At 40.7% G+C, this 19,982-nt stretch overlaps 1 protein-coding gene across 1 annotated transcript; it reads left to right on the top strand.

The window, feature by feature from the left end:
• Nucleotides 1–340: 340 nt before the first annotated feature.
• On the top strand, nucleotides 341–2,071 carry LOC113279357. Its single transcript, XM_026528051.1, has one exon. It carries the CDS (start codon nucleotides 341–343, stop codon nucleotides 2,069–2,071), a length of 1,731 nt encoding a protein of 576 aa, XP_026383836.1.
• Nucleotides 2,072–19,982: the final 17,911 nt, after the last annotated feature.

The raw sequence follows: 19,982 nt of genomic DNA, 5'->3' as shown, positions 1-19,982 counted from the left end.
ACGCGGGTGACTGAAGCGAGCAAGAGAACAAGGCGCAGGGACAACTAAAGCTGCTAGTACAAAGAACACGGTTCCGAGCATGACAGAGGACGCGATCTCCAAATATCTAGAGGAAAACTATCGAGTACCAAAACACAAAGCCTATGATTCATTAGAGCCACCATACTCTATGCAGGTCGCCGATTACTCATATCCTGAAGATTATACATCGCCGAAGTTCAAGACATATGGAGGAAAGAGAAACGCACGCGAGCATGTGAGCCGCTTCATATCAGCAATGAATGTGTATGCTCAAGATGAAATCCATGCATGAGGGAGTTCCCTAAGTCACTGACGGACAATGCTTTTACCTGGCTGGTACGATAATTTGAAACCCGGAAGTATCATTTCATGGCCTGCCATGGTACAACACTTTCTGAAGAAGTTCTATTCCGCCCAAAGAAGAGTCACCGCCATAGATTTGGGAAGGTGTACCCAGCGGGTCGGAGAAGAAATTGGAAAGTTCATCACCCGCTTCCGAGATTTCACACTCGAATGTCACGAGGACATCCCAGAAGAGCGCTTGGTGGAAATTTGTATTCGAGGAATGGACGTGATCTTCCGGCTGAATTTAACAAATTTCAAGTTTCAAACTTTCATAGAAGTTGAAGAGGCCGCATCTCGGATATCAGACTGCGCGGATGCTGGAGCAAGCGGGCACTGCTGGCAATTACATTCTGTTAATGCAGCGTCAAATGATCAAGGGGGAGATAGAGGTAAAGGAGGAATTGCTGTTTTTGGCCCTTATCAGGGAGGACAATCAAGTAGGAGAGGTGGAAGAACAGACGGAGGGAGACCAAAGCCGCCGCCACTACCATGCAGCAGGGAACAGATAGTAGGACTTTTGGAGCAATGGGTAGCTAACAAAAAACAAACTCTGCCACATGTGGTTACGGAACCGACCGCAGCGGATAAGATGCATGAACGGTACTGCCACTACCACAGAAGAGTCCATCATCCGATTACGGAGTGTTTTTCTCTACGCTATATAGTGAAAATGAAGCGAGCCAGAGGCGAGCTAGAAATAGGAGAGCAGAGCATTCAGAAGGATCCACTCCCTCAGCACCAAGTCATGATGATCTCCCATGAACCTACAAAAGAGGAAACCTGGAGACCATGGGAAGATGAGAAGGAATGGGAAGCATACGAGACAACTGAGATGGCCACCTTCTCAGATACGACCGGAGTTGCTAGTAAATTTGCCCAAACAGTTTTAGCCCAGCAATTCTTTGACTCACTTGGTTTTAGCGGGGACCAAATCTACGAAGCATCCAAAGCTATTGCAGCCATCGCTTCTGGTAAAGCGTACAATCCGTTGTCGCGGGAAGTTATCACCTTCACTGATAAAGATATATGTTATCCAGGAGAGCACCTCCGACCCTTATATCTCACAGCCCATATCAACAAGCAGCCTCTCAAGCGAGCTTTCATAGACGGTGGAGTGTCCCTCAACATGATTTCCTTGCACACATTGGAACCGTTAGGAGTGCCAAGAACGTCGATCAAAACACGTGCAACAACTGTAAGAAGGTTTGGCGGACAAACCCAGACGACAATAGGAATAGTACATCTGATGATGAAGATCGTACCCATCAGAGCGCTAACTCCTTTTTACGTACTCGAGGATGACACCACGTTCCATGTCTTACTAGGGCGAGGGTGGATTCTGAACCACAAAGTGGTGGCATCTACGTATCATCAATGTGTTAAGACTAATATCGGAGGAAGACAATTCAGGATCCCAGCCACGAACAATCTGTTTGGTCCAGAAGAGGCTTACATGGAAGATGCAGTCTTCTACACACAGCCGGGCATAGACCAAGGCGAACAAACAGAGCGTTTTATCACCCTCCCTAAATGGGAAGAATTCCAGCCGGAAGCAGAAGTAAACGGAAAAGTCAAATCCGTTTTTAGCCCGTCAAGGATGGGACCCGCCGCGAGGAATAAGCGAGCTATAGCCGAAACAAAGAATATTCAATTCAAACGCTTCTCACGACCAGAGGGCGGACACGGACACGTTTATCGCTTATAGAAATTAGTCGGGGAAGCTTCCAGTCAACAACACGATTGTGCCATGTCATCGGCGGACGAAGAGAACATGATGGAAGCAACCGCACTTGGTGAAGATTGGCCAGAAGAAATAGAACCCTTGATTTCGGTGGAGAAAATGATAAAAGATTTACCTGTAAAGCCCGATCCAACCATGGACGGATTAGAAGAGATGAGCCTCGGCTCAGAGGGAGAACCCCGATGCATGCGTATCAGCGAGCATATAGAAGAAGAAGAAAAATCACGTTTGATTAAACTGCTTCGCGAGTATAGAGATGTGTTCGCATTCACGCATGACGAAATGTCGGGCCTCGACAGCAACCTGATTGCACACAACCTCAATGTCTCACCCGAGTATCAACCTGTCAAACAGCGGAGACGTAAATTTTCTAAGGGAATAGAGTTGGCTATCAAAGAAGAGGTGGAGAAGCTGTTAAAGGCTAACTTCATTAGGCCAGTCCAACACCCCACTTGGTTAGCCAACATCGTCCCAATAAAGAAAAAGAATGGTAAAGTCTGATGCTGCGTCGACTATCGAGATCTAAACCGAGCGTGTCCTAAGGATGATTTTCCAGTATCAAACATTGACATGATGGTAAATAATACAAGCGGATATGGTATGTTTTCTTTCATGGACGGATTTAGCGGATACAACCAAATCAAGATGTCGGTGGAGGACGCGCACAAGACGGCCTTCCAGACCCCATACGGAAATTTCTTTTACACAGTCATGCCCTTTGGGTTGAAGAATGCGGGCGCCACTTACCAACGAGCCACGGTAGCAATCTTCCACGACATGATGCATCAGATCATGGAAGTGTACATTGATGATATGGTAGTAAAGTCTCGAGCACAAAAGGATCATCTTAACCATCTAAGGCACGTTTTCAACAGATGTAGAAAATACCACTTGAAAATGAATCCTCTCAAATGCGCGTTTGGAGTCACCTACAGAAAATTTCTAGGGTTTGTTGTCACTGACAAGGGAAGACAAATTGATCCGGATAAAGTCGGAGCAATAACCACTATGAGATCACCGGCAAATGCAAAAGAGATGCAAACTTTTATTGGAAGGGTGTCCTACGCTCGGAGGTTCATTCCGGGCCTGGCACAACTGTTGTGCGCGTTTACACCACTACTGAAGAAGAACAAACGGTTCGAGTGGGGCAATGAGCAAGACCAAGCCTTCCAGAAGCTCAAGGAATGTTTGATCAGTGCAAGAGTCCTACGATCCCCTGTCAAAGGCGAGCCCCTCTATCTGTATACATCGTTTACCAACGTGGCGATTGAAGCGTTATTAGCTCAAGACCTTGGCAACGACCAGTTATGCCCAATCCATTATACCAGCAGAGGGTTCAGAGACACGGAACTCAGATATTCAAGGGCAGAGCAAGCATGTTTAGCGCTCATCTACGCCACGCAAAAGTTACGATCATACCTGCTTGCTCATGAAACCATAGTGGTGGCTACGGCTAATCCAATTTCCTACTTAGCAACAAAACCCGTATTATCCGGCAAAACAGCTCGCTGGCTGCTACAATTATCCGAGTTCGAACTAAAATATCAGCGGTCGAAAGGAGTACGAGGGCAAGCATTTTCGGATTTCTTAGCAACGTTCCCAGGAATATACATGACAGAGATAGGTGAGGAAATACCTGGCGAGGTAGCTGAACTTGAAGAAGAGTAACGCTGGACAATGTTCTTTGATAGGTCCTCATACGGCTCTTATGGAGGAGCAGGTATAGTCTTCGAAACGCCTTAGAAAGAATTGATATCATTCTCTTTCAAGCTGGACTTCGAATGTAGCAACAATGTGGCGGAGTATGAAGCATTGATCCTCAGATTGCGATTGGCGAAGGAACTCAACCTGGGAGCCATTGATGTCAAAGGGGACTCAAATCTAGTCAAAAACCAAATATCGGGAGACTTTCAGGTGAAAGAAGCACATCTTGCGCCATATCGAGCGGAAGCCCAAGGGTTGATCGCAAGAAGGGGAAGCACCGTCGTGGAGCATACAGGAAGATCTACTAATAAACACGCGAATGCTATGGATACTCTAGCGGCTAAGATACAATTAAACGAATCCGATGAAGGCACTATAGTGGTAAAAAGGAGAGCAGTGCCCAACACATGGAAAGAGGACGTCGCATTCGAGCTAAAAGATGATTGAAGAACAACATATATCGAGGACCTGACTAGAGGAGAGGACGATCAAGTATTGCCCGTCAAAGTACTAAAGCAATTTGTTTTAATACGAGGAGCATTATACTTTCGAACATCTGGAGGCGCTTTATCACGGTGCGTAGGAAAATCAGAGGCACAGGAAATACTGAATCGCGTCCATGAGAAGTCATGCGGACAGACAGGAGGAATCCTTTTATATCGATGGTTTCAAAGGATGGGCGTGTACTGGCCAAGCATGGCAGTTCAAGCAGCTGTGATCCAAGACAAATGCGACGACTGCCAAGCACCTCTGCAAAAGACAGAAATATGCAGTGCACAGATAGTGGACTAGAGACAACCCTACATGGACTTCATCCAGCATGAGCGCCTGCCGTCAAACAGACAGGAGGCGTTAAAAATTCAAAGAAAGTCTGGCCGGTTCTTCATAAGTGAATGCGTACTTTACAGGAAAAGTTTCGGAGGCAAGGTATTACGTTGTCTATCACTGGAAGAGGCGGAAACAGTCATGGCTACAACCCACGATGGCGAGCACCAGGGTATGCAGAAGCTCTTTCTGCACCTACACGAAGCAGGATATTACTGGCCCACAATGGAGTTCGACACCGCCGAACACGTAAAGAGATGTCAGCAATGTCAAAGTCACGGATCGATGATTCATGCCCAACATACTTGGTTGCACAGTGTCGTCACCCCATGGCCTTTCCATAGCTGGGGACTCGACATCATTGGGCAGATAAATCCAACCTCGTCCGGACGTCACAAGTATATCATCACCGCGACTGAATATTCTACCAAATGGGTTGAAGTTATACCACTCCGAGACTACTCGGGCGCAACAATTTCCGCGTTCATCAAAGAGCACATCATCTGTCGATTCGGGGCACCTATGATCATACGCTCGGATAATGACACTTCTTTCGTTAATCAGACTGTCATAGATTTGTTGGACCAGTATGGGATCAAGTTCCACACTTCGACTGTCTACTACCGGCAATGGAACGGACAGGCTGAGGCTACCAACAAAACGCTATTAAGAATATTAATCCCAACGGTATATGATCATCACAGAAGCTGACACGAACATCTACCACTTGCACTTTGGGCGTATCGTATCTCCAGAAGAAGTTCCACAGGCGCATCCCCTTATTCCCTGATGTATGGAGAGGATGTGATCCTACCAACGGAAATTGCAATACCATTCGCGCGCGTGGCTATGGCAAGTCTCACTACTCCGGATGATGTCAGTCCGTTTGCACACCTGGATACCTTAGAATAACGACGAGCCAGAGCTGAGCGATTAGCGGATAAGTACAGGCAGCGGACATCGAGATACTATAATCAAAAGGTAAAAGAATGAGTCTTCAACGTAAATGATGTAGTGATGAAAATCGCACCACACGTCCAACACAATGAGAAAGCAGGTAAATTCGCTGCTAACTGGCAAGGTCCCTACATGATAAGTGAGGCAGCGGAAAGTGGATATTATTACCTAAAGAAGATGAATGGCTCCCGCATCAATACCCCTTATCAATGGAAAATGGCTCAAAACTTACTATGCTTGAACGATCTAATGTACGTCGAATGGATGAAAATAATAAATATTATCTATATTATACCGCGCTATGAGTGATGATATACCCCGATTAAGAATGATTAATAGTCCAAGAAAGGGCTAGGCTCCGTGCATGGATTTATATGAAGTGCACCAATAGTCCAGGAAAGGGCTAGGCTCCGTGCATGGCTTTAGATGAAGTACACCAATAGTCCAAGAAAGGGCTAAGCTCCGTGCATGGCTTTAGATGAAGTGCACCAATAGTCCAAGAAAGGGCTAGACTCCGTGCATGGCTTTAGATGAAGTTCACCAATAGTCCAAGAAAGGTCTAGGCTACGTGCATGGCTTTAGATGAAGTGCACCAATAGTCCAAGAAAAGGCTAGGCTCCGTGCACGGCTTTAGATGAAGTGCACCAATAGTCCAAAAAAGGGATAGGCTCAGTACACGGCTTGAAACGAAGTGCACTAATAGTCCAAGAAAGGACTAAGACCGCGCATGATCTAGATAAAACGCTCCAATGGTCCAAGAAAGGACCAAAGATACTGATTAAATATTTTTCGTGGTTGTAGTAATGATGATAAGGGGTATCGTTCAAACTCGGACTTGTGAAGGTAATGGATTTTTAGATTTATAAAACATTATATACACAAAAATATTAACAATGGTGCAAGAGGTACTGGGGTTTAGGATTCCACCGAATTCATTTCTTAAGGTTCAAATAATGATTCTTTTAACAATTATAGCTCAGTAAATATATAAAATATATTGACTCTTATATTTGCCAAGATAAATTCTCCAAATATTAGATGTAAATGTTATGCATGAGGCATCAAATCATCTAAGCTAAGCATGCCGCATCAAATCAAATGACAACTAATTTTTTCAAATCATAATTTCAATTAAAATTAGTGCAAAAGTCATGAGAAGAATTAAATATAATTACCCAAGTGTGAAATAAGGCTTCCTCCATCACCCCAGTGTTGGGGTTTAGCTCATCATGGTGTAATTCATCTCAAAATATATTATTATTGCTCCAAAGTTGATTACAAATGAGTAAACAATGCAACAGAGAAATCGCAACAGCAGTTCCTGTTGCGAAGACGATGTTGGACTGATACAGAGAAACAAATGGTGACGGAAAATGAAGTTCTGTGGCTGAATATGCTGTTGCAAATCGGTTGAAGAAACTGTTGCGAAGATGAAGAAACTGTTGCGCATCGGATGAAGAACCGTGGCCGATTCCTTGTTCTTCAGACAGCAGCAGCAGCAGTTTCTCTGTCAATTTTTCTCTCAATTCCTGTGGAGTCTACACTCCTCCTATAGACCCCAAACTCTCGACAGCCTCTCTAGTACTCCCAGGGAACATATTTATACACCTACAGCTCGTTGAATCTCCCTCAATTACTCCATATAATCTTCATTACTCGGTGTTTAAAGAAAATATTTTCCGAATATTTTCTTCCCTGAAATGATTCTCCACGCGTAAACAGCCTCTGATACTCCCTTATTTAGCTTCTACACGGTCCAAAAGTGTGCTAGAGTCCTCCATGCATCATCATAACACGTCCGAATCCCTCAAAAAATCCTCTCAAACCCGTGACTGCCATGTTCTCTGATGATGACTTGTTTAGCAGATTCTAGCCAAATTCGATCGATTCTGACACACATACTGTATTCCTTAAGCTATATCACATCTTCCTACCAATTTTTAGCCATTGAATCGCACCACAACACCTTCATTTTGTTGATTGAAAATCTGCCAGAGAGAGAATATATTTTCCCGCCAAAAATGAAATTTGAATTATGAGAAGAAAAGTGTCCTCCCCTAATCCTGTACGGGTGTCCCTTTAGCAATTGGGGTGGAAATAGTAATTTTGGGGTGGAAATAGTAATTTTTCTGGGTTCCTCCGGTACATTTCTGGGACGCTTCCGGTGCATTTCTGGGGTGCCTTTAGTACTTTTCTCCGGGGTGTAAATCATCACTTTTTTGAGCTCATTTCGCCGCAAAGGCTTATTTCTCTAAAAACATCTACAAAAAACAAAATAACACAATAAGTACTTAATCGAGTCTAACAATACAGAATATTGAGAACAAAATAGACACATAAATGCGTCTATCAAATACCCCCAAACTTATTATTTGCTAGTCCTCGAGCAAAATTTATTCTTGAAAAGTGACCGAGTTAATCTCGGGTGGGTTTATCAGAGGTGTACCCACAAAAACCAATACTCCAGACCCTAGCTATCTACGCAGAACCTTGGAAAGCACTAAGAACCTCCTTGGTTGGCATACAATTATTGACTCTAAGAGGAAGAACCCTGATGCGAAATTCCAATTGGTGTACACGAGTTTGCACTCAAGCATACTAAAATTCATATAAGTGACAGAGCTCTACTAAGATAGTTTCACGATGGACATCATACTCGGAGTCAGACTAATCACATGAAAAGATTAAGAAGATGGAAAAAGAAAAATGTAGATGGTTGAAAAGTGAACGGTGTTTCCCATATCTGTCTGAAGGCCTCTGCCAAGATGAACCTAACCTAAATGACTGAGATACCGGTCTGACTAATATTAACACACTGGCATATACAAGGGAACCAGTGGTCAATAACTTAAATTTAGATCAACAAACTGGCAAATACAAGGGAACCAGCAGTTGACTACACATAACAATAACCATTTTTTTTTTTTTTTTTTTTTTTTTTAACTTAACGGCATGAATAGATCTTTTGGATCCAAGCGCATGCTTCTTGTCAGCAGATTACACGATAGTTCCCACGGGTCCTGCATTCCACGCTTGCTTAGGCGACGGAAACAGGGAGAACACACGCATATTGCTATCCAAGTGTTAATACTTATTCCGATTGGTCTAACTGGTCCGGTCTATTTTTTTTTTTTTTTTTTTTTTTTGAAAAGGTAACTCAGTCACTCTATTTCACCCTAGCAAAGGTAACAACTTGAATCGTGTGCCCCACCAAATCACTTGAAATAAAAGAAAACTAAAAATAGAAAGTGAAAAGGACTCGACGAGATATGGCGAAACTATCATGTTATTTCTAACACCTGAGCTCTGTGCTTTTATGAATAGACTCTATAGATGTTTCCATCTAGTCAGATTGGTCCCTCAACTCCTAAAACAAAAATGTTTCCATCCACTTAGATTGGTTAGTGCTATCCTTAATAGGCGTAAATTTCTAGGCTCTGGAGTTTATTTATTACGCAACTAAAAAGTTTCTCCCCATACCCCCAAACTTAAATCTAACATTGTCCTCAATGTTCTAAAGATAAAATTAAAAACATGAACAAGGAGAAACGGTTACTATTTGAAGTAAAAGATTTATTGAAGGATATTACCGTGTTGCGTGAGATTGGGTTACCTCCCAAGAAGTGCTAAGTTTAAAGTCTTCAGCCAGACTAAGAAAGGTTTAATCTCCTCGAATCATATAGCAATAGCCGAAATAATTGTGGGTTATCGAAACCAAATAGAGCTATCACAAGTAAAAGGAATCTGCAACAAGCCAAGAAAATGAACATGTACTGCATACCCTTATCTAGTTTCCTGATTAAGATACCTATGTCCCATTGTGGTTCAGGTTCAGGTTCTATGAAAGGATCTTGATAGAAAATTTTCATTGGATGCACTTCCTCATAGCTAAGATCCAACAGTTCAGGTTTAAAAGTCTGGAAAAACTCAATTAAAAATATAACAACCTGAATAAATGGGGATCCTTAAAGTCAATCAGATTTGACTTACACAGTTGACCACAAAGAGAGTGGTGGTCTTCCTTAAACAGATGTGTCGACCCTAATCTCCTAAAGTAATTAGGTTTAGTCTCAAAACTTAATAATTGACACATCTGAAATTTATATGTTCCCACAATTGGTAGAAAAGTATTTGGTGGGAAAACAAAGTCAATCTGGGTATCATATCCTGGGCAAACCACATCAACCAGAGGATGGGTTTCTAACGACTGAAATTCTTCCTGGACATCATGAGGTTCGGGAAAACGAGTATGAAGATAATCTTGTAAGATGGTTGAGGCATTGATGTCAAGTCCCAAGTAAGGGATCTTTCTAAGAGTTAAAGTACACGGAGAATGATGATTACCCCCAAACTTAGAGTCTTCAGTGTCTCTAGATAGACTGGTCACAACTTCCCTAATTTCTATGTCATCAGATTCTTGAAAATGGGCAATTGATTTTTCTAAGTTGTAATCTTGTGGGTGATTCTCAGGATAAACCGGTTCCTCTAAACCACCATCATATAAAGGATTATGAGAAAAAGTTTCTAGTAAAGGCTCATTAACTAAGGTGTTAATCATAGTTACTTCCTCCGATCCACTAATAAGTTCATCAAATAATGGATTGTCCAATACTATGTAGGCTAAAGGATCATGAACTACATCGTCTAAAAAGGTGGTATCCCTAATCAAATCCTCGTCCTTTTGAATAGGTGAATAATCATAAAAATTATTTGGATTTGAACTAGAAATAATATAATCACTATAAAGCTCAATTGGATTAATAGATTCCTGATCACTATGCCTACATATTTCAGATTCTTCATTACTACTATTCTCATCATCATCATCATTATAATAGCATGAAAATGATCGAACCTTATCAAAACAAGTAGTGTTACCAATTCTAACCTCGTCCTCTAAATTAGGCAAATATTCACTATTGATATCAAGGGTAGAATTAGAAACCCTATTTTGGAAATTTAGATTATTTCGAGCAGCATTAGCTAACTGTTCATTTTCTGCCTCTAAACGTGCTTTAATTTCACTGAGCGTAACACTTATATGTTCACAAGTCTCATTGAATATCTTACACCGTTGTGTACTCTCTTCTCTTGAACTATCTGCACGTTCATACTCCCTTCGAATTTGTTGGTAGGTTTCTTCTAGAGATTGAACAGGTTTATAAATGTCATAATCAGGACTAGTTTTTAAGTAATTTTCCAAAAACGCATGACTAGTACTATAATATTCCTGATTTTCTTGCTCGTAAGACCAATTCGTGTGTGGATAGTAATTGGGCTCACTATGGTATGAACCATAACCTTGAAAAGGTTGGCGTTCCCAACTACTATTCCCACCATGGTCATAAAACTGATGATTTCCATATTCAAATTCAGGTCGATACTCATTGTATTGGCTTCTATCATACCAGTTCGACATTCTTAATTGCAAGGGAATTCTACACAACCACAAACAAGGACGACTCGACTCCACCAAAACAAACCTAAAGATTTCTAGCAAACAAAAAGCATGATGGCTCCACTTAGATTGTTTCTAGACCAGCTTCTATCTTTCGAAAGAGAATTCGTTGCAGTTTGAGCAAACCCCTCTGGAATCAATCCGAGTCAAAGTAAGTTGAATTGAGGCGAGGGAAGCTCAGTGGAGCTTTGATACCCAAGGCCTCACCGCTATCACAAGGCGGCGCAGTCACGCATTCAACTCACAGAAACCATCATGAACTTTGGAGTGTGCTTAAAGAGCAACCAATATTTTTCGAACGAGTTTCCTATTAAGCTCGTTACCCTATCGGTCTCGTTCTATTCCAAATTTTAAGCTTGGGTTCGCGTTAGGTTTCGTTTTCCTAAGGCGGGCAAGAAGGGAGCGGTGATGAAATCCGAACCCTTATCTTGTTGTCCAGGCCTTGCCCTTTACTAGGAATTTAAAACAGTCCAAATTCGTCCTCAATCAATGAATCACCTTAAGGAATACAGTAACTCGCTTACAGGAGATTCGCGAGTGTTTCGATGGACTTACCTCCCGTACCAGACGGGCGATGAACCGTTGTCGTCGACTCGGGCCACGACTCCTATGCCGTGTGCGAACCCGAGGGGCCGAGACGATATAGTAATCGTCGTCCTTCCCTGCACACAGTTTATATAAATTTTTTTTTTTAATTTATAACCCTTCCGTAGGGTTTTAAAAAAATAAAGTCCAATTGTTTAAAGTCCAAAGTCCAAAATAAATAAATAAATAAAAATTACAGTTTTCCTCACACACTCTAAAAAAAATTAAAAATTAAATCCTAAAATTGTCCTTTTTTTCTTGTCTTTTCGCTTTTCGCTTTAAGCTTTTTCCTCACCAAGTCCTTAGTGCTCCACTTCGAACCTGTAAATCAAAGACAAAAAGACAAAGTAAAAAGGAACAAATAATTAAAAAAAAAAAAAAAAAAAAAAAATAAACCTAAAATTCTACCTAAGCACAAATCCGCGTCGGCGGCGCCAAAATGATTAAAGATTTAATGTGGGTTGTAGTTGTAGTGGTAAGGGGTATCGTTCAAACTCGGACTTATGAAGGTGAAGGATTTTTAGATTTATAAAAATTATATACACAAAAATATTAACAATGGTGCAAGAGGTACTGGGGTTTAGGATTCCACCGAATTCATTTCTTAAGGTTCAAATAATGATTCTTTTAACAATTATAGCTCAGTAAATATATAAAATATATTGACTCTTATATTTGCCAAGATAAATTCTCCAAATATTAGATGTAAATGTTATGCATGAGGCATCAAATCATCTAAGCTAAGCATGCCGCATCAAATCAAATGACAACTAATTTTTTCAAATCATAATTTCAATTAAAATTAGTGCAAAAGTCATGAGAAGAATTAAATATAATTACCAAAGTGTGAAATAAGGCTTCCTCCATCACCCCAGTGTTGGGGTTTAGCTCATCATGGTGTAATTCATCTCAAAATATATTATTATTGCTCCAAAGTTGATTACAAATGAGTAAACAATGCAACAGAGAAATCGCAACAGCAGTTCCTGTTGCGAAGACGATGTTGGACTGATACAGAGAAACAAATGGTGACGGAAAATGAAGTTCTGTGGCTGAATATGCTGTTGCAAATCGGTTGAAGAAACTGTTGCGAAGATGAAGAAACTGTTGCGCATCGGATGAAGAAACCGTGGCCGATTCCTTGTTCTTCAGACAGCAGCAGCAGCAGTTTCTCTGTCAATTTTTCTCTCAATTCCTGTGGAGTCTACACTCCTCCTATAGACCCCAAACTCTCGAAAGCCTCTCTAGTACTCCCAGGGAACATATTTATACACCTACAGCTCGTTGAATCTCCCTCAATTACTCCATATAATCTTCATTACTCGGTGTTTAAAGAAAATATTTTCCGAATATTTTCTTCCCTGAAATGATTCTCCACGCGTAAACAGCCTCTGATACTCCCTTATTTAGCTTCTACACGGTCCAAAAGTGTGCTAGAGTCCTCCATGCATCATCATAACACGTCCGAATCCCTCAAAAAATCCTCTCAAACCCGTGACTGCCATGTTCTCTGATGATGACTTGTTTAGCAGATTCTAGCCAAATTCGATCGATTCTGACACACATACTGTATTCCTTAAGCTATATCACATCTTTCTACCAATTTTTAGCCATTGAATCGCACCACAACACCTTCATTTTGTTGATTGAAAATCTGCCAGAGAGAGAATATATTTTCCCGCCAAAAATGAAATTTGAATTATGAGAAGAAGAGTGTCCTCCCCCTAATCCTGTACGGGTGTCCCTTTAGCAATTGGGGTGGAAATAGTAATTTTGGGGTGGAAATAGTAATTTTTCTGGGTTCCTCCGGTACATTTCTGGGACGCTTCCGGTGCATTTCTGGGGTGCCTTTAGTACTTTTCTCCGGGGTGTAAATCATCACTTTTTTGAGCTCATTTCGCCGCAAAGGCTTATTTCTCTAAAAACATCTACAAAAACACAAAATAACACAATAAGTACTTAATCGAGTCTAACAATACAGAATATTGAGAACAAAATAGACACATAAATGCGTCTATCAGATACGCCTACAACTCGATGAGATGCGCGGACAAACACATTAAAAGACATGATAAAATTGACAAGCCAATCAAGTAGAATATGCAGAATTCATTGATTGAGACAACAAAACAACACAGAATTTTATAATGAGAACTTTCTTAAAAGAAAAACTTCCACACACCCAAGACAAGGAAAGCGTAAAAAAAGGGGGGGATGAAAAACGCAGTAAAATAAGTTAAATGAACGAAGAAAGAACTGAGCTCGCGCGCCTCAATCGAACGCGAGCAATGGCCAGGATATCTTCCATGTGTTCCATCCGACCACGAGCATCTATAAATGCCTCAAGAGCCTCATCAGCGTCCATCACATTTCTTATCGAGGGGTCAATCCGACTGGTGCTCAGTCGGTCCGCGTAAAGATCCATAGCTTGAAAATATCGCACTTGGCTGACTCCAAACACCCCCTCACACTCTTGTACAAGTCGAGTGTTACCAGTGACAATAGCCTGTAATAGTTCTACCTTTCGTTTCCTTAGAGACAAACGTAACTCATTCACTGACTCTTCCATTAAAACTTGAACAAGAACAAGACCATAATCTTTTTTTACAAAACTAAGTTATATACCAAAAAAAAGGGGGGGGGGGGTAACTTTCAAGTCGACTCACAGCAATTAACGTGCGGCAATGAGCAATTTCTTGGTCCACATCTTGCATCATCACAAGCGCCTCTTCACTCTAAGTGGTGGCTACAGCTAAAGCTACTCCAAGATCGCCCAGCACTTGCTTCACCTCGAATAAAATCCGATCAGATGCGTTACCTTGATGAGCTATTTGGGAAGTCTCCTCTTGCTCCTCCAGCACTCTGCGAGCATGCCCTTGTACAACTAACCTTTGAGTCCGCAAAGCTCTCAATTCACTCCTCAACACCAACAGTCGTGCCAGTTCCACTGGCTTAAGCAAAGGATACATCAAGGCACGTATCATACATAAAGACAAAGCATAACCATGCATGCGGCGACTGGGAAGATGAGCGGCGTCAACATTATAATCCGCAATAGCCTGATCAATGTCTAACAAAGCACGATTTATGTCTCGTAATAACTGATCAACTGCATGTCGGGCGGAAGCAGCATCATCCAAGGCACTCTGCACTTCAAAAGAAACTGGTCCGGACGACTGAATTTCCAGAGCTTTTAAAAATGCCTCATATCGTTGGACAAACTGAGCGCGTGCCTCCGCACGACCCGCCAGCCTCCTCTATCTGATTAATTCTATCTCAGCTCTCACAAGCCGTAAGCAGTCTAGTTCAGAACCTCTCCTAAAAGGGGATATCAATGTTGGCACAGAAACTAGAGCTAACGCATAACCATGTAAGCGCTCAGCCATATGAAACTTAGTGAAAATACAATAAGCAGAATTAGAAAATAAAACATCATACCAACACTAAAAGTCTATTTATAAGAAATTTGTACAATGATGCATTTATTATTACTTCATCACTACCGTCATAACTACCCAAAAAAAAATCATGGTAATACATGTAATGCTAATCGAACTTCAGATAAAGCGGCCTCAATAGACCTCACGCTACGATACGCCTCAACACAACGAAAATGGGTAAGCATGTGTTGCTCACGACAATAACCACGATGCTCGAGAAGTGATAAATCAGGAAGACCGCCTTCACTCTGAATCCTCTTCACAAGGTGATCCGCAGCAGATAGTTGCTCATGCCAACTTGCATTGTCAACTTCAAAATTATCTCGAGCAAGGCACATCACGCGGAGAAGATGACTTAGACACTTCATCTCAAGAACCAATCTAACGCGATCAGCCATAACTCGGATAAATGGACAAGAGAAGAAAGCTTTAACAATGTTTCAGTAATTAACTACAACAAAATCATATACAATCCAAATAACACGATAATCAAGATAATACTTATTGCCAAAAAAAAGGAAAATAATATTTATATAACTCGAAGAAAGAAAAGGGGGGGGGGACTCCTTAAGATAACGAAGAAGAGCCGGCAACAAGAGAACGGCAGTGGGAAATGTCTTCGTCCAAGTCTTGTATCATCAACTGAGCTTCCCCGTATTGAGTAGTAGAGTCAGTAAAAGTGCTACGCATTTCTTCCAACACTTGATGAACTTCACGCATGACTTCACTAGAAGCACCAGCTTGCTGAGCTATGACCAACATTTCCATATGCTCATTATATTCTTCCGGGTTTTATCCAAAACCATCAGGCGAGTGGTCTGCAACATACCAACTTCATATTTCAAAACTAGCAAACGTGCTAACTCCGCCTTCATATCAGTAGGATGGATAAGAACAGATACACCACACAAAGTTAAAGTGCATCCGCGAAGGTTTGGACCCGCTTGTTGAGAAATGAAATCATAGCAGTCGACTACTGCATGTTCAATATCCGTCGTCATAATTAGCGCCTCCTGAAACAAGTATTCAGCTTTATTTCGAGCAGCTATAGCGTCATCCAAGGCACGTTGAACGGATGAAGTGATACGTCCAGACATCTGTACATCTCGGACCATCGAATAAGTCTCATGCTTCTCGTCGAAAAGCGTACGAGTAGTCACCCTGTTTACCATCCTGACCTCCCTAAGTATCTCCACTTCAGCCTTTACCAATAGTATACGAGTCAGCTCATGACTCTTTTCGTAAGGAACAACCAGCGTCGGCACCGGAGCTAGGGCCAAAGTATACCCATGAAGACGACGAGCCATCAGCTGCAGAAATATAGCTAGCAACCAAAGAATGAACAAACAACGAAAATATATATGAAGAACGTCAAACTTATTCACTCATACTTATAGGAAAACACAGTGAACAACATATTCAGCGACATCCAACCATAATAATAAATATAGTCAAACCAGAAAATGCATATCCCATAAAGAAAAACAAACCATAAATTCCTCAACAAAGAGATAAATTGTTTCAAACCCACTAACAGATAAATAAATTGTTTAGGAACCATCATTAGAAAATATCTAGAGCCACCAAGTCGGCCTTATTCCTGGTTAAGCGCACATTGACCTCCTCAGCAGCATCCCGAGCGGCTTTCAACTCCTGGGTAATACGGCCCATGTCCGCCATAAGCTGGTCCTAAGCCTCCTTCTTTGCGTTCGCGACGATGAGCAGCCGCTGATACTCCCGCTCCAATCCTTCATTGATTTTAAAACCACTAGAAAACATTACATGATCAAATTTTTCATGTCATTGTTTAGGTGTTTGTTTCAATCCATACAAAGATTTTTTCAGTTTACAAAATTTCTTTTCACAACCTTTCACTACAAAGCCCTCAGGTTGTTCCATGTAAATTTCTTCATCTAATTCACCATTTAGAAAAGTTGTCTTTACATCCATTTAATGTATCTCTAGGTTATGAACCGCAGCTATAGCAATTAACATCCTAATGGAAGTAATTCTTGTAACAGGTGAGTAAGTATCAAAGAAATATACACCTTGTTTTTGTTTATAGCCTTTAGCTAATAACCTAGCCTTGTATTTTTTTAAAGGTTCCATCTATGTTACGTTTCCTCTTGAAGACCCATTTACATCCTATGGCTTTACACCCTGGAGGTAAATCTACCATAACCCACGTATCATTCTCTTTGATGGATTCCATTTCACTAATAATATACTTTTTTCACCATGGAGCTTCAGAAGAAGTCATGGCTTCTCTATAAGTCTGAGGATCAGTCTCGGCTAGGCATGTTACGAAGTCAGATCAAAAGGAGGTTTTGGTTTCATCCCTTTTACTTCTCCTAGGCTCAATCTCTACTTCATATTCATATAAAGGTAAAGTCTGACTGGTTGAAGAGACATCTAGGGGATCAACACCTCTCTTACGAGAGTCAGATTTCAGTGGAAAACATTTTCAAAGAACACAGCATCCCTAGACTCCATAATAGTATTCATACCAATTTCAGAAATTTCAGAACTCACAACCATAAATCTATATGCAGTAGTATGCTCAGGATACCCTATGAAGACACAATCAACAGTTTTGGGTCTTATCTTGGTTGTCTTAGGAGGAGGGATGGCAACCTTAGCCAAACACCCCCACACTTTGAAGTATGCAAAAAAAGGTTGTCTATCTTTCCACAATTCATATGGAGTTTTATATGATCCTTTAAAGGGTACTCTATTCAGGATATAGCAAGCTGAAAGGATAGCTTTCCCCCACAAGTTCGAAGGTAATCCTGAGATAATTAACATGACATTCATCATATCCTTAAGGGTATAATTATTTTTACGTTCAGCTATACCATTAGACTGAGGGGTAACCTCGTGTATTATGCTATGTTCTACACAAAAATATCCTATATGAATTTTGTATTCACCACCACGGTCAGACCTAATTTTTTTAATGGTAGCATTCAATTGGTTTTTAACTTCTAGTTTATACATATTAAAGGCTTCTAAGGCATTATCCTTACCTCTAAGAAAATAAATATGACAATACCTCGTACAGTCATCTATAAAAGTAACAAACCATTTCTTACCACCTCTAGTTTGAACTGATTTCAAGTCAGCTAGGTCTGAGTGAATTAATTCTAAGGGTTTATAATTTCTATGAACATTTTTGCTAAAAGGTCTTCTAGCAAACTTTGATTCTACGCATATCTCACATTTGTGTTCCTTTTCCAACTAAATTTGGGTATGCAGCCTAAATTAGCCAGTTTATGCATTGACTTATAATTTACATGTCCAAGTCTACCATGCCAAACATTAAAAGACACACAAACATAAGCAGAAGAATCAATCTTATTCATTGTAGCAGAGTTTACATTAAGCTTATATAGACCCTCAGTCTTATAAACCTGACCTACATAATCCTTACTCTTGGTGAAAACACATTTCCCGGATTCTATTTTACAATTTAAAAACCCTTATCATCTAAAATACCACAAGAAACAAGATTTTTTCAGATGTCCAGAACTCGAAGAACTTCATTCAATGTGAGAGTCTTGCCAGAAGTGAGCTTGAGCCCAACTTTGCCTTTCCTACAACCGCAGCTGCAGATGAGTTATCCATATAGAGTTTCTCGCCTTCCCCTACCTTATTATAGGAGGTGAACATATCTCTGCTTCCACACACATGTTTGGTAGCCCAGAGTCTACCCACCAATCTCTCACATTGGTTACCAAATTTACTTCAGACACCATACCAAAAAATTCATCCTTGTTGTTTTCAACCAAATTAGCATTATTTTTCTTTTTAAGGTCCTTACGGTTTCTACAGTGAACCTACATATGGCCAGTACCTCCACAAGCATAACAAGCACCCTTAATTTTATTAGATTTAGGTTTCTGAAACATACCTTTCTTGTGAGAAGCATTCTTGGAGTTGTTTCGGTTCTTCTCACCTTTTTAGCATTGGAAAATTTATGTTCAATCATATGAGCTTTGATAGACATGTCCCTTGAAAAGACACAATTTTGTCCTTGGAGCACAACAATTCTTCTACTTGAATCTTTTTACCCAAATCAACCATAGTGACTTCACCAGTCTCATGTCTCAGTTTCTTCTTGTACTCAGACCAGGAAGAAAGCAATTTCTCAATGATAACAGACACTTAAAAAGTTTCATTAATCACACTTGTCATTGAAGGAGAGTTGTGATCTATAGATCACCCTTTATATTATACCGGCAAAGATCACAGACAACAAGTATTTAGATCATTGTTTTTAAGAACGATCCATTATATGTTTTTGTTGTAGTGATCTGAATCCGTCATGAGCAATGTTTAAAACACTAACACCAGTCAGACGGTAAGAATTTAAGATTTTCAATCAGTTCTTTTTCCTTCGTAAATAACACCCGTGATACTTAAAAAAAAAACTGCAAAAAGGCACGCCTAGTCAATACATGCACTTCTAGATCGCGCAGACAAAATGGGTGAAGCTATAATAAAGTAGAGCTCTTGCTCAGAATTCTGTACCTTACTGATCCTGCTGAAGCATAAAGTAAGCCGTATCATGCAAATACATTGACCCCCGAAAAACCAAATTTGTTTCCTACTGACAAAACCCCTAGGTGAACAAACTAGTGATAAGAAAAAACAGGTCATATTATTTCTACCAAATAAAAACCGTTTCAAATAAAACTGGGAAAAAAACCCCAAGTCAAATAATAATGAGTAAATTTAGTTTTTGTTATTTTAAAAAAAGCCAAACATGCCCTTTTGACCTTTTCTTATTCTTCTTCTCCTCTGATTTCTTTTTTCTTCTTTCTTCCGTCTCCTTCTCCCACCACCATCATCACCAGCAGCAACAATGGATCTCCACGAACACCAACAATAATTTTATTCTCCCCCG

Source organism: Papaver somniferum, chromosome 5 (genome assembly GCF_003573695.1).
Source record: "Papaver somniferum cultivar HN1 chromosome 5, ASM357369v1, whole genome shotgun sequence".
Lineage (NCBI taxonomy): Eukaryota > Viridiplantae > Streptophyta > Magnoliopsida > Ranunculales > Papaveraceae > Papaver > Papaver somniferum.
Note: the sequence above shows the minus strand (reverse complement) of the source record. Positions and strands in the feature narration are given on the sequence as shown.

Excerpts from the sequence above, each read along its gene's own strand:
- LOC113279357 (XM_026528051.1), top strand. The coding sequence starts at position 341 with ATGCTTTTACCTGGCTGGTACGATAATTTGAAACCCGGAAGTATCATT.